This window comes from Corapipo altera, unplaced genomic scaffold, assembly GCF_003945725.1.
Source record: "Corapipo altera isolate COAL_440 unplaced genomic scaffold, ASM394572v1 2c, whole genome shotgun sequence".
NCBI classification, from domain to species: Eukaryota; Metazoa; Chordata; class Aves; order Passeriformes; family Pipridae; genus Corapipo; species Corapipo altera.
In genome coordinates, this window is record NW_020884923.1 from 1,839,038 (window position 1) to 1,855,195 (window position 16,158).

Here is a 16,158-nt window from a genome sequence, read left to right on the forward strand (position 1 = left end):
TGATGCTCTGTATTCATGTCTTGAGTCTTCAGAGAAGGTTTTGCTTTTACATAGGATCCTCGTGTAATACTGCATGTAATTTTACATTCCTTTGTAACTCTGAAAAGTAGGGAGGAGAAAATTCCTTAGAGATGAGGCTCCTGGACTGGCATGTTCATGGTCAGTTTTATTGTTTCTTTTAATATTTTCTACCAAGGGTCTTACTTATGAAGATAACTATAATCTATATCGCAAGGTTATGGAGGAAAAAAACTCTCCTACCTTTCTTCCAAGTTCTTTCTTGGCTGTGAAGCTTGGATCAGCAGTGCCTTTTATGCAGTCACATTGAAGAGTTGTTAAGGGATAATATAAAGGTTGTTTTTCTAGGAGGCATTTTGAAATTTTAAAAGCAGTCTTGTTCCAAATGGATGAAGGGCAAAATCTAAGAGCATGCAGAGATGGGAAATGAAAATAAAACCGCCTTTCAACTACAATACATTCTTGCCTATTATTTTTCATAATTTTCTGCTGATTTTGATGACTTCCATTATTGTCCACTATAGATTTAGTTAATAAGCATTTGGAATTAAAAAGGCGAATTTCACTTAAATTTTTCAAATTAAACGATTTCAAATCTTCTTTCAGTATTTTTCTCAGTTTTTTTCTTAACCTGTCCCTTCTTCAGAAGCTTCTGATTCAGTGAGTAAGCATTTTGTTTCACTTCAAATTGAATGAAAATAAACATGTACAACTTTTTGTGCAACTTGTCATACAACTTTCCAACCAACATTTTTAGAACAAGATTGTAGAGGAGATGTTCCCCTCAAAAATCCAAACCACACGAGTTCCCACAGCTCTTCACTGCATTTATGTCTGCCTAACTCTTCATGAGTACAGTCTCTTGGAGTTTCTGCTACTGTGGCTCCATTTCTGCGCTATCCAGTTGTTCAAAAATACAGTGGGTGTCAGTACTTTTTAATTTGCATGTTTACTGTTCAAACAACAAAGTGCTTATATGGGAAGCCAAAAATTTTCTGTTTCTCTTGGACAACAAGTAATTCATTTTCAAACCATTCTCAGTTATTGTATGCTACTTGAGTGACCTGAGTGTTCCAGTAGCACAAAGGAAAGCATTCAATTTTTGTTACATATTGCTCTGATTTTACCATTTATTCTAAGGTGTCGTGCAAATTTAATACAACCAGCAACAGCAATGTATCATGGAACATGATTTCTGAAGGACTAACCTATTGGGAGAAAAGTCAAAACAAGTAAAGCTGTTTAAAAATTTGAATCTCAGAAACTGCTGGACCTCATATTTTCTAACACTCCCCTTTTGGCACCGAACTCATTAGCTGTACATCTTCACCTCATGTGACATAGGACTTCTGAGTTTCTTAATCTCTTGCAGGGTGCTTTTCGAATAGCACTCTGAAGGATGCTGTTCTATCAGGCTCTGGGATGAGGGTAGATGCCATCACAGAGACTGCATCATTCCGCTTGCTGTGCTGCTCTGTCTGGGACTGGGATGGCATTGCTGAAGAACAGAGTAAGGGAGTACAGGGCAGAAGGTGCTCTGGTTTCTTGCTAAATGAACACCAGCAGTGCAACTAAGAAGACAAACAAACTTCAAACAGAAAAGATTCACCTGTTCTTGAGAGGAGGTACTCTAAAAATGAAAAGATTATTTCCCTTCTGTATCCCGTTTACTTAATGCATCTAGGGGCAACTTGTGCGTTGTAAATGTCATCTTCTCTGTTATGTCAGTGAACTCTCAGCTTTCTTTTTTTGTATAACTTACTTTCTTTTCATAGACTAGCTGCCAAGTTGATGGTGTCTCTTTTGGTATCTCCTGACTCACATGCCTTCTTGTTCCCAGCTGTCCCCTGCGAACAGTATCCTGTCATGGTGCTGAACAATTCGTACTTAGCTATGAAGTTGATTTATGATGTAGCGAGGATTTACAGAACAAATAGATTATGCCCATGGCCCAAGGCTGGCACTGCCGGCAGGAAGGACTGGGAGGGCTTTCTCCATCTGGAACTATATCTCTATGCAAAGTCTCTCTGGCAATCCACAGGCATAAAGGTCCAAATTACATGTGTGTGTGAGGGTGTATATATATGTGTGTGTGTGTGTGTGTGCATTCTAGATACATGTTCCAACATATATATATGTGTTTCAGAAACAGCTCTCTCAGGTGTTTGCGTAGCCAATTTTATCACTGAGACATTTATCTCCTCCTTGTATTGCCTCTTGTCTTGTTCCTTCCTTCTCCCAAGACACAACACTGTTCCCCCTCCTATAAGCACCCTGCTGTATATCAGCAGAGTAAAAAAACCCCATTACCAGAAACCAAGACAGCAGCTATTAGAAAAGCATTTTATTCTTGCATGCTTTTTTTGTCTGCCTATACCAACCACTACAAAAATCCAATTCACAGGAGGCCAGCTGGCCAGCTTCTCCTGAAAGTTTCATTTTGACTATTCCAAAAAGTAGTAAGTGGTTCAGGTCACAGCTGAAGAGGACAAGTTGGATATAAATCACATCAGGCCAAGCTTAAGATATCCACAAGCAATCGCTGCACAGTTTCAGACTCTGCAGGCCTTTCACACCCAAAACATCCACTGACGTCAATGGAAATTTTGCATGATGACGGAGAGCAGTGATCATGTTGACTCCGGCAGTCAAAGCCTTGAGAGCTTAATGTTTAGGTTTTCTCTGCCTCAGTTTGTATATGCTGTCCCTCACCACACGCTGAATGCTGCACAAATGCTTGACTGCATTTACCTCAACACAGCCCTGGGAAATAACAGAGTCTGTACCCTCATACCCCACTACTGAGCTGAGGAGGGACAGGCTGGCTAGGGGACTTGTCCAAGCTCACACTGGGAAATTGTGATAGACCATCACCAGAGACCTCAAATTCAGCCCCCTGAAACTCTTTGCAGTGCTTTCCCTGAGAGGCTTTTCACCTTTTCAGTAACTGAAGTGTAGCATTGCTTAAAGTGCCTTCCAAACTGCTGGGGCCTGCAGTGAAATAACTCTACTTGGGTTATATTAAAAACAATGTGGGTTTGTGGTTTGCTTTTTTTCCTAAAAAATTTTGATTAACTAACCTTTTAAAGGCCAGCATTAGCAAACCCATTCATGTAGGACACAGGTTAGGTGTGACTTTGGTGCCATTGCATCTCCCAAGCCACCCAAAACACAGCCCCAGCTTTTCAGTGGAACATCCGCTTGCACTGGGCAAGGAAAGAGGCCCTGAAGCAGTTGGGGTGCCCTTCCCAAGGGCTGGGGTGTGTTCCACTGTCTGGACCCAGTGCACTGGGGATGTTGGGTTGGTGCTGCCAATGGGCTGTGCTGCTGCGCTGCTCCCTGCCCACAAGAAGCTGCACCTGCAGAAGTGAGAGGCCTTCCCTGCAGGCAGGCAGGCAGGCAGAGCCCTAAGGGTTTTTCCAATCCCAACTGCACAGGATAAAAGTGAGGAGTAAGATCTTCCAGGGGAACAGTCCCTCTGGAGACTTAGCAGCCCCAGGCCACTTCCACCTGACTGGTAAAGCAGGAGATCCTAAGGAAGGTCTGAATTCATCAGCACTCAGTTGCCAGAAGCAGTCAGAATCCTGTTTTTGAGGATGGTGGCAGTCATTAGGTGCATGGTCCAAGCAGAAGTGTTCCTGCTAGGGTCACACTGCTCACCAGCCAGTCTGCTGGGATGAAAATTCTTGCAAGTGCCTGAAACACCGTGGCTATGTCAGCCTGCTCCTTGAACTGCACGTTTTCTGTCCTCATCACTCCTTGATGAATCCAGGAGGAAGAAGAGGTAATGTAGCACAGCTTTTAACCAGCAATGGTCATCCTAAAATTTGATGGCCAGCCAAAGTCACAGCACAAATTAGATTTAAAGAATCAATGTGATATTTGCTTTGGGCAGGAAGGCTGTTGTAAGGGCAGAGTTACATTCCTCATTAGGAATTCCCTGTTTCATTCTTGAGCTTTTTTGAACTCTTGAGTAAATACTGTCTGGTGACTTGCTGCTCCTCATTTTCTCACCTTGCTTCGTAACTCCCTAAAGATTGTCATTAGCTTCAGTACTGCTCCTCACACCCTGTCATGGCTGCCTGTGCCCGCCTGTACCTGGTGCTGTTGGAGTTAATGGTCCTCTCTCTGTACTTTGTTTGGCCGTGGTGGTGGGTCCCGGCATACTCTTCCTCCATCACACCCCACTGTACTCATGAATCAGTTCTGTCCAGCTCATCCTTCAGCCCTGCCCCAGACACCAGGAGGAACTGTCCCTCTGCTTGCACCAGTCCCACTGGCTTGCACGCCAGTAATCCCCAAGCACCTGTGAAGCTTTCATTCCCCTTGCTGCCCCTTTCAGCTTCAGGCACAGCTGCTGTGGAGGGGAACGTCCAGCCTAAGTACCTCCTGGCCACTGCTCTGGTGGGCTCTGATGAAGATTTGAGGCCAATCCTGAGTGCTACAGAAGACTAAGTCAAGGATTGTGTTTCCTCATGGGCTCAGTAACAAGGTGGTCCACAAAAAAGTCTTTGAGTGTAACTAAAAAACTCATCTCTGTTCAGGTGTGATGCCTGCCTCTTCTGTGGGTGTTTGGAGCTTGCACATAGCAACAGTCTTACATTTTATTTGTATAATGCCAGTTGTCTGGCAGAGTATAAAGCACTCCAGGGTCTGTGTACCTCTAGGATGTAAAGGCAGAAAACGTTGGATAATGCATAACTTCAGCTGTCTGATCACTGAGTGCATGTTGTTACATTAAAAGCTTCTTCTTGCCAGGAATACTTCCTGCATTTTCCAAAATGGCACATTGCCTCTGGCTGGACCCAAGACCCACAAATGCTAGCCTGTCCCATGCAGCAGTCTGAAGGCACAGCTTTGGTGGGACCACCTGGCTGCTGTGATAACACACTCCAGAGTGAGCTCAGCTTGCCCTGGTGTTCATGAACAGGTGTGACTCTGCAGGAAATCTGCTGCAATGTCTGCTCACACTGCTACCGCCACTGCTGTTCCTCTGAGGTGTCAGCAGCGCAGTACTGCTGCTGCTTGACTTTACCTTCTCCCTAAGCTTTTCCCAGTGTCCCATCTGAGATGGCTGGTGGTTCTGCACCCACAAAAAGAAACAACCTAGATGCAAAACTACAGTGTGTTCATGTGTAAAAATTAAATGAAATAGTCATCCTAATGCATTCCATTTCCTGCAGCCTTCAGTGGAAATGGCAGATGCAAACAAACAGGTTTAGTGCCCCAGGCACAGCAAATTGTGGGATGGAGGATCACCCTGCAGGAGAAGTTGCAGGCATTTCCTTTGCTTCTGCAGCCCAAAACTCCCACCATGGCGTTTTGCTAAGGCAGTTTATAGTATATGACTCTTCCCTGTGGTTTGGTCTTGTTCTTTTAAACTTTTTTTTAATTTAAATGTTAGTCTAAACAGTTTCTCATTAAGACTTCTGAGTCTGTGCTAAGACTTGTCTCAAAAACGTGTATTCAGGTGGTTTGTAAGCTTTTTATTATTTGCTTCTTTTGGAGCCATTCTGGTGTATTATGTAAATCTCATTTCCTGGGACCATTTATTGTGCAAACGCCTAGTTTGGCACGTGTGCAGTGCTGAGCAAAACCAATTGCTTCTGTCTCTCTAGTTCTGAGAAGTTCAGTCTGGAGATTTCTTTGTTCCATTCAAGAGAAGACAATTTTCTCATTCCATTGCCTATCAGAATACATTTTCTGCAAATGAGCTGGAAACTCCCAGAAGAGATAAAGTTTAAACGCAGAACATAAGCCCCAAACCAAGTGTAGAAACTAGTAGTGGTCAATCGCAGATGCAAACATTTAAAAGTAGCAGCTGGATGCTTGATTGGCTTCTATGGCAATTTCTTGCATTTAATAACATGCTTACTGAAAAATCTGTGTGGGATGATGGGTATTAAAAAGCCACTAGAGTATTTTAGATAAGACAGCCCTTGCCTCCAACTCCAGAAACCAATGCTGTCACCAGGGCTGATGTTACCTCCCAGGCTGCAGGGCTGCCATTTGTCATTAAGCAGGGAAAGAGAGACTGAAGGGCCAGAGTCTTCAGCCCTAGTTCAGTTCCCAGTACAGACAGACTGGACTGGATAAGTACATGTCTGAGGAGTGACAGGTCCTTGGCCACGGGCTGGGGCATTACTCAGTAGCAGTGCAGGCAGCAGGGCAAGTAAAGGGCACCAGCACATCCAGGACAGGTCTCAGACCTCTGCCACATGGAATCTGAGGAGAAGCTTGTGCCTTCCCACCACTGGGAAGCAGTCTCCTGAGGAAAGCTGGAAGCAGTAGTATACAGGTTTTGTTTCAGGAGCCTCAGACCAGCAGGGCAATAAAAGCCATGTCAGGAGTCCTGGGCAGCTCTCTGCAAAGTGCTGAGGCTAGCAGATTTATTCACAGCCTTTTATGATCTGGGACACACCACAGGAGCCTCTGTGCAACTGTTCTTCTGGCACATGAACCTGTGGTGACTCAGGAAGAAGGCGCTCCAGGACTGTCTTGATAAGTAACAGGAGCTGGCTATAAAATAAACTTGCAGGAAAAGCAAATCCCCAGCTCTCTGAAGGTGCAACCAACAGGCAGCCCTAACAGGGACTTCGCCTTTCCGTGCCACAGCTTGCACATCTGTAAAGTGAGTTTCATAAGCTCACCCTTTGCTTGCACTGCTTTGAAGTATATCCACCTGAGAGGCTGATTTTGTAATGACTGCCCTTTGGGTCAGCACTGGCTCAAGCGTGAGGGAAGCGGAGCTGGAGGCATGATCCTATTTTCTGGGAAACACATCATATACTTTCCTGGAGAGCATTTTTGAGGAATATACTGGATTAACTTGTGGTTTTTGCCTATACAGCACTCATACCTACTTCCACTTGTGAACTTAATGCATGAGAGATACTGTGGCCCTAACAGGATGAATTACAACAAAAGTCCTTGAATTTTTTTTTCACTGGGAGGAATTAAACTTGAGTTTAGTTTCCTTCCCTCTTATTGCAGCCAGGGCATCTTGTCTGTCTTCTTTGCTACAACTGGCTTGTGAGTCCTCCCAAAAGACATGGCATGACATTTTAGTCCATGTCTTTTTTTTTTTTTGTACACTGAACAGAAAATGTAAGACTGTTGCACATCTGCAGATTATTTATCCATGCCACCCTAATTGGTGCAGGGATTAGCAAAACATGTTTTGCCTGCCAATCTCTAATCAAGAAGACAGACTCACTGGCACGGTGGTGGCTTTGCTGTGCTCCAGGGAGATGATGCTCACTCTGCTGAAAATTAGGAGCAATTTAGCTAAATTCAATTTGCAGGTACAGACCTTGCAAGGTCAAAGTAAGAAGCATAGTCTACAAAATAAAAATATCACCCACTAAGACCAACAGCAGATCCAGACCTGGTTTGAAGGAGAAGGCTACAATATGAGCAATGAGACAATGAAAAAATTCTAACAAATGTTAACAGTCTGGAAAGGAGAAATAACTGGCCTGTACAAAGTATTCCCTTAGGATGTGTATTCCTCCCAGAAATTTCTACTTTGCTGCATCTTTTCCAAAGATGTAATGGCAGATTCAACAGCTTACTAACCTTTCTGGCATAGGTTTTTCCTGCAGGGAGTGTCAAGAGACCAAACCCCTGGCCTGAGTACTATGGGTACTTTGTCTGGTTCCTGTCTACCTTTGCCTTTCATTGGTGGGATTTGTTTTTTCAAAATAGGGGCAAAAAGCATTCCTTCTAGTATTGGCAGAATTTTATGCATTCTTTTGTTTTGTATGAGGTTCAAAGCAGTGGAGAAACATCCCAACCACCTAGCAATGGTTAAATACAAAACAGGCAGTGGAAGATATATAGTGTTAAATATATAATTGAGAACTCAATAGGGGGAAAATGGAGCTTTACTGTCATATTTTATTTGCAAGTTTTATTTGACTGCAACACCTGCTTTCAATATGATTAATTCTTACGTAGCATGCCATTTTGGCACTGACAACTTCTGATATACTTCACTGCAGATGCTTGGTTACAATGACAGAGTTATTTTGCTAGTATTGTGCTGGAGACAGGCCTAATCAGGTAGAGCTAATTTGCAATTTGCTGAATTAATGAAGATACACACTAAAAAGAGTATGAGGAAGAACAAGAACTACTACACAAAAGATTAACAAAACCAGCAAACAATTTAGAGTAAAAACACAGAAAGATCACTGTGCTTTAGGCTTTTCTGTAGCATCTTTCACTCCAGCACTCACGGTTCCTGTAGTACCATAGCAGCTACATGCTGTTCCCAAGTGACACTACGCATTTCCTTCAGGCCAAGTTGCTAGGGCACCCTGTGACAAACAGCAGGGGACCAGAATCCCCATCTGGGAGAGAGGACTGCTGTCCAGCCAGTGCTGGTCAGGACATGCTAAGTCCTGCTTGGGGGTTTGTGCCACAGCGGCAGCAAGGTGGGTTCACTTGTGCTGTGTGTTTTCCACTGCTTTATTTTATACCTATAAGCAAGTTTTCATCTGCCCCCATTGCTGTCTTCCCATGGAATAGGTTACCCTGAAAACCAGGCAGCCACTTCCGCTCCCAGATGCCACCCATCCCAGTTGGCATCCTGAGGAAGAGAAGTGTGACCAGGCCAAGTTTCTGCCCGTCTTTCTCTTCTTCACCATTCCATCTACCCCGACATACAGCAAGGATGTTTTCTGCAGCAGCCACCTCAACAACACCCCACGGCAGCCACACCCACTGCGGAACATCACACTGGAAACACTTCTCAAGAGCCACATGTAACCAAGCTGCAGTGCTCTCAGTTTGCATGTAGACCTCCTCCCCACAGTGCAATCCCGCTGTTTATTTCAGTCATGAGCCTTCAGACTGTCTGTGAACATGGATATGAACACTTCTGGGTGGAAGCAAACTTTTCTGTATTGCTGCTGCAGCAATTAAGCCAGTACATTTCTCTTTCAGTATCCTTCCTTTGACATTTCCATTTCATTCTTACACAGACCTTGGCTAATGCCTTTTTTTTCTTTTTAAACCAATTGCTGTGATTACAATGGAGTGCTAGCTCATGATGGCAGAATCAAGAAAAATAATGCAGGAAGATTTATCTCAAAAATACGGCATTACACCTTGCCATGTCACAACTTCTTGCTATCTGCTGCCACCTTATCTGAGAACAGAACAGCAGTTGCAGGAATTTACTCCTCACACAGAGGATTGCACAAAGTAAGGAATGAGTGGCTCTGCAGGGCAGCTTCCTTGCCTAGGAGGAGCCATGCTTGGCATGACCTGGGTATGCACAGGGCCGGGGCACATCTGAGCTTTGCATCAGCTTTTCCCTATAACCTCTCTGGCTGTTGTCCACACCCATAGTCCCGCTGCTCTGTGGGCAAAGCACGGTGATCCCGGCAAACAAAACTGTATTGGCAAGTGAGCAGCAGGTTGAGATGGTAGGTGAGAGCAGCAGGTGTAGGATTTCTGGTAATGGGGACAGGAGTAGGTTTGACCAGTCTTCAATGACAATTTCTCTTTTAACACAGTGAGGGGGATTTCTCCTTCCAGACGTGCACTGGATATGCACGTGTCTGTGCTGGGCCTGGAAATTGGTGGACAGCAGGAACAACTGCATTCAAATGTTCTGTCAAAATATTCAAGCTGATAGTTGGTTTTTCTGGAGTAATCCCTGACTGTTTTGGGCTTACAGTGTAGGTTAAATCACAGTCCTGCCTTGCTTCCCATAACTGTTTATCTACTGTTACTCATGGACAGCTCTTCATCAAATGCTTCCTGGTACGGCTTCACAAGCTGTGCTATAGCACCAAGGAAAATCAGTTTTCCCAGTCAGCAGTAGCAAACCTGGGGACACAATTATTTGTGAGAGTTTTATTGTATGGCACATAGTCATTCTGGTGTACAAGCCCCACAATAGCAGATCATTTGGGCACCAGCTTCCTGTGGCTGCAGCAGGAGCGGGGAGCTAGGGGCTTTGCTGCCAGCCCTGGCTCCTCAGCATCCTGATGCCCACAGGGGTGAAGGGAGGAGGATGACTCCATGCTGCTGCTTCAAGATGTTCACTGTGAAGAGACTGATGATGAGAGTGAGATTTCATCTTCTGTCATCACCTCTCCCCTTGCTCCTTCTTTGCTGTCCCTCCCATGTTTGCAGCCTCTGCCTGTTTGTACCCTGCGCAGGTGCTGGCTGCTGCAGCAGAAGCTGAAACTTGTTTTTCTTCTCCTCTTTAAGGTGTGTGCCCTTCTTTCCCCAAAGGAAATGAAGAGAAGCAAAAAAAGCAAAAAAAGCCATATAGTTGCTGCAGACTGTGACTGGCATATGTAATAACACTGCCTTTCTCTCCTTGTTTTAGGGAGTGCTGTCGATTTTTTGGAGACAATGGCTTGACTTTGAAGGTGTTTTTTACCAAGGCAGCACCCTTTGGTGTTCTTTGGACACTCACAAACTACCTTTACTTACATGCAATAAAGAAAATAAACACTACGGATGTCTCCGTGTTGTTCTGCTGCAACAAAGCTTTTGTGTTCTTGCTTTCATGGATCGTTCTGAGGGACAGGTTCATGGGAGTGAGGGTAAGTGACTCCTTATCTCTGTCTCCCTCCTTCATCCTCACCCTGTCTTCCCTTTACCCCTTGCCTCCTGCCATCTGAGACAAGCAGCAGCCATGCAGACAGCTGAGCGGGCACAGAAATCCTTGTGGAGCAGGATGAGTCCTTCCCTGCAGCCTGCCCAGGTGCCTGTGAGCTCCTGGAGACCCTGGCTCCCCCCAGTCTGGTGCCTTGTGCATTTTCCTTCAGGAAAAAGGTAATTTACTCCAGAGCGTGTCACAAAGGATATGTGCTATCTCCATGTTGCTGTGGATGTGTGTCGGCCTTTGCCAACCCCTTCTGAGGGACTATTTCCAGGCTGTGGCACCAAACTTAGTATTTCTGACTGCATATTCCTGCAAACCATGGCTGCACACAATGCATTTCTGGTCCCAACCTCTGAATTTAACAGGGCTCTAACCTTTTTACGTGTGACAGCAGGTTTGCAGTACAGTTATGTTTTCAGTACAGTTATGTTTTGCATCCATGTTAGTCAGCAGCAGCTGTGGACAGGAGAGGAGAGCTGTGCTGCCCTTGCCCACCTGTGGCCAAAACATGTGCATGTGTCACTGTCATGCCAACTCATAGGGACTCATCTGGCCAGCAGCTGTGGGCTGCTCTCCTGGTGGCACCTCAAATGTTTGCTTACACCCTTAGTCCTGTGCCCCACGCGAATGCCTGCTCCACAGCAGCAACAGAGCCACATGCAGAGGGGTTTATCAGAAAACCACTTAGCTCCTTGCAAACCCTGCTGCCCTGTAGGCATCCCTCAGCACGTGGTGTCCTCTGGAAGCAGAGGGTGGGGGTGAATAACCCACCAGCGCTGGGGCCAAGTAGCTCCTTCCAGGGCCAGGATTAACTGGAAGGAAAAGGCACCAGTGTGTCCCTCATGCCTTGTTGTACCAATTAATATTAATTAATAATCAATATTAACAGCAATAACTGTAATAATTCCTATTTCCTGCCCATCACTTGAGGACCTCCCTGCTCACCTACCTGGGCAATGCTGTTAATGCTCAAAGAGGTTGTTAGCCCTCACTGCGTGGAGCAACCGAGAGTTAACTTTTTGGGAAGTGTTCCCTGACTGGCAGGAGAACTTGGCAGGAGAGCTTGGCCAGCCTTTCTGTGGTGGCAGCCAAAAGGCTGCTCAGGGGATGCTTGCAAAATGTACCTGCCAAAAGCCCAACCTGGCCAGCTGGTGTCTGCCCACCCCCCCTACCCAGGTAGCCCTATGCTGAAAACAAATTCACTCTGGTTTTTGAGTGCAGGGGTATCCTGAAATGATCTTGGAGGCAGAGAAGTGCCACTGTTATCATAGCTGGATGTGCTGACCATTTTGATAAATCAAAAAAAAGAAAAAGCTATTTTTGTGGTCTTCATCTCTCTCATGGCACTGTCAGCTGTAGCACTGGTGGGACACTAGGAGAGGAAGTGTACAAAGGGATGACCACTGCTGTCCTGCACCTGCAGCTTGCTCCTCATTCTCAGTGTGCCATCTCTCACTGGTAATACTGTGGTGTGGAGGAACAGAAGCCAACCTGTGTGTAGGGATACCCACATGGGCATGCCCATGCTGGAGCAGAGATGCTTCTCGTGCTCTCCTGGGTGCATGCCATGATTGAAGAGCCAAGATGGTCAGAGACTCTCCAGCAGTTTACCGGGAAGGCATGGCAGGTGACATGTCCTGGGGGATGAATCCTGCTCTGGATGCCCCCCTTCTTAAAGGGGCAGAAGGAGGGGAAGGAGCAGGGAAGCAGACCTGAGTGGTCGTCCCAGCCATGTCCAACTGTCCTTCATTTCCTATCAGCACTGCACTGGGAAAGTAGCAATGAAACAGAGAACCAGAAGAAGGGCCTGGGCAGTGGGGGCTGTGTGATGCTCCTGCCATGTGTTCCAGCCCCTCACTGTGGCACCTGGCACTGATGAGGGGTGCCAGGGGGGCTTCCTGAGAACCCACCTTTGTACCCAAGAAGGAACACAGCTGTCTCCTCCCCAGGTGATGGGCCAACAAGGGACCTGGGTGCAGGGGGGGAAGGGGTTCACAGGCAGACCGGGCTATTCATTCTTGAGCAGTTGTGGCATCCTGACCTGTGGCAATACGAGAGTGAGGAGGCACTTGTCCCTGGGGACTGGAAGGGTACAGCAGTCCTGCCACCCAGCTTCGTGTGGCACAGAGCGAGTGCCGGGGCACTCCTGTCTGTAGAGGGACATAGCATGGAGTCTTGGGAGAGAATCATTTTCTTCCCTCTTTCCTCTCTTTTCTGTACAGCCCATGTGATAAGCAGCGAGCATGGCACTGCTGAGGGATAGCCTCGGGATGAACCCCAACACACAGCCTTCTTCCTGGGATTGTCAACCAGGAGGAGGGACAGTTGCTAGGGCTTCACTGGGAGTGACCTGGGGTCTGCAAGCTAGCACACAGCCCAGCCACAAATCTTGTGGTCCCTCGGGGCCACACTCTGTCAAAGCTGCTGACCCCTTTAGAAGCATCCTTTGAGAGGGTATTTGGTAGACAAGGGCTGCAAGGGTGACAGTGCCTTGTCCTGCTGTGAGTGCCTTCCCACGCTCCTGCTCCATCCCCACACCAGCACAGCAGGGTGGATAGAGTGCCACAGCAAAGCTCTGATCACACATTTGGATGTCCTTGTTCATGCCTGCTGAAGGAGAGGCCAGTTGAGAAAGGCAACAGCTCAGTGGGGTTTAAGCAAGCACAAGTGTTCTACTTGGCCTTCAGAAGTGCAACTACTATCTCTATAGGCACTTAAATCACAATTTGACTGGAATTTAAATGTAAGGGCAAGCTACAAGTTCCCATCCTTGCCATTCAGGCATTTGCAAAGGCCTACATCTCCTGTAATGAAGTTGTGATTTTCCCCCTTTCACTGTGCCCAGAGCAAGGATCAACTGGGCTGTGAGCTGTCAGAGAAGACACACACATAATGAAGCTGTGAGTGCCTTGAAGCTTTGCCTCTGCAAGCCCTGCAGCACTGAGACATCTGCAATGAACTGCAGGCACTGTTGTGTGCAAGCAGCCTGTCACTGCCACTAACAATGTGCTTGATAGGCAGGCTGAAAGGCTTCGGGAGAAGGTGTATGTGACATCTGGCATGTCGACAAGGGACTGAGAGGTGAAGCCAAGCCCCATCTGACAGTTGTGACATGCTTGATGAAAGAGGCAAGGACCTCTGCCCCAACAAAACTGTTTGCAAACTGCGTATATTTGCTTTGATCTTTGACTTCAGTGTTTCAGACCATGCTACAGCGAATAAAACAGCTCAGGATCCAAGAGAGCCATTGCTTGCAAGTGCCTCCTGTGTACATAACACATACAGACAAGCACATCTGCCTGTGGGATTTGGAAATAAATATACTATCAAATCCCAAATTGTAGTCTTCCTTTTCAGCCGGGCAGAGAGACAGACTCCTGGAAAGTGCTCTGAAGTCAATCAGCCCCTGACTTCAAAAGCAAAACTGGATAGTCTTCATGCTGCAGTTCATTAATGCGTCCTTCAGGTTTCCACCACAGAGGCACTACAGCCACCCTCTGGGGGGCTGAGGAAGGCTCCCTTCGCTGATGCACCTGGAGGTACCAGCTGGATGCCACAGCCTGGCATTCGGTTGTGGTTCCTCCTGGCTCTCCAGTGAAGGCTGGACAAGACCTATGCAGCACAGACAGGAGACAGCCACACCTGAAGCAGATGCTACAGGAAACACTGCATCTTCCACTCTTTGTCACCTGGTCTGTAGCATGGGTGATGTTGAAGGAAGGTACAAAGTTGCTATCTTGCAGATAGGCCTGAGTCACGTCTCTTGCAGCTCTACAAAGAGCTGTACTGAGTCAGAGCAAAGGTGCCTCTGCGCCAGAAGCCTGCCTCCAGCAGCTGCCTGTTGTGGACACCTGGAAAAATCTATATAAATAGGAAAAGCCTATAATGATATTTCCTTATGAGACTTTCCAGCCTCCAGCAATTTGAGGCTCAAGGACTTCCTGAGATGGAAGCAATGTTTCTATAGCTAATAGTCATTGATGTATTTTTTTTCTTCCATGACTTTATCCTTGTAAACTTTTTACATCCACAGTGTGCAAGAGCAAAGCTTTCCTTCACTAAATTATGTGTTGGGTGAACACAAATCTCTTTTTCTGCATCTTTTTCTGCACCTGCCTCATGCTAGTCTCATTGAATAACCTTTTTTCTTACGCCTTTGAAGCTACGCAGAGTGTCTGAATCTTTACTTGACAAGCACCAGCACATTGGTGAGAGAACTGCTGAGCTCTTTCAGTGCTGCCTATCTGAAACAGCCCCATGTTGCTGTAGAGCCATGAATCGGCAGGGTTTCTCTCCCTGCCTTAAAAAGAAGCCTGTCCAGGACCATAGGGTCCAGTTACACCACCATGAAACTTCAGTTTAGAAATGATGCCACACAGCTGTGCATGGAGAGACCTGATGGGCACAGGACTGCAAGCCAAGATGCTGTATCTGAACCTCTCCAAATCTGTGGCGTGCATACCCAGCCTGTGCAGCTTGTATAGGGTTCCTGATCAGGTCATAAGTCAGAATCTTCAGAACTTGCTGTTCCTCAGTTGGGGCATGCAAGGGGCTGAGCAGCTAGGGGAAACCCTGTCCCTCCATAGCCTGCCGAAACTGTGCTTGTGCAGCATCTTGAACAGCAGTACAGCAATTTCTAGACTCAAGTCCCTTCTTGTTGAGATGTTATTAGCAGCTGTATTTTCCAGGCAGTGTCAGCTTCCACTGATTTGGAATTTTTTCTAGCCTTATGCCACACTGCCATTCTACAGCTACACCTGTTAAGAAATTGATACGGCTTTGTTTGCATTTTTCTGTAAGGGGAAATTGAAGGTGTTGATGTCAGTGTGCAGGAGGGATCTGCTGGATGATCATCTGCTTTATAGGTGCCCCCTGGCACCAGCCCCAGCTCAACTCAGGGAAGAGGCTGCTGGTGCTGCTGGAATGGGGACCTGAAGCTGGTAAAGGGGCTACCATCTTGCTCATCAGGCAGCAGCAGAGCTTGGCACACAGCTTGCATCTTAACTGCAGCACTAGTGTCTCTGGTAGGGAACAGGAAAGGTGAGAGGAGGCCTTTGCTTTTGGATGTGTAAACAGCTGCAGCCTGTGAATGAGGCTTAAAACACTGGTATGACCCTGGGAGAGGGGACAGTTGGCTGGCACTTAACCCAGCTGTGTGTCAAAATAAACTAATATACCAGTCATCTTAGGAGCATCACCATGACTATGCAGACAAAAGGCGTGTGGTCTAAGAAGGGTGCCCCTCGCACCACTGCAGAGCCAGGAAGCATGAGCATGGCAGAAAGCTCTTTTCACCCCAGAATTACCACCCAGGGAGGCTGAAGGCATCTGGCAGCACAATCCCAGAGAAGCCAGGGGTTTCTTGCTGACCCTGTTAAATCAGGGCAGCCTGTCCCCTACCTTCATGAATGCTTCTTCCATTTGGGAGATCCCCTTCAGGCATTGTGGTGTGCCTAGCTAGCTGTATAAACCTTCTGCTCTGAAATGACACATCTAGACTGGAAAGTAGT

At 46.6% G+C, this 16,158-nt stretch overlaps 1 protein-coding gene across 2 annotated transcripts in view; it reads left to right on the top strand.

The window, feature by feature from the left end:
* The window catches only part of SLC35F3 (solute carrier family 35 member F3), a 170,914-nt gene that overhangs the window by 147,202 nt on the left and 7,554 nt on the right, over positions 1 to 16,158 (top strand). For both annotated transcript variants that reach the window (XM_027657389.1, XM_027657390.1), the window contains one exon: positions 10,367 to 10,586. In XM_027657389.1, the coding sequence (XP_027513190.1) occupies positions 10,367 to 10,586 (220 nt within the window). The remainder of the gene's footprint in view (positions 1 to 10,366; positions 10,587 to 16,158) is intronic.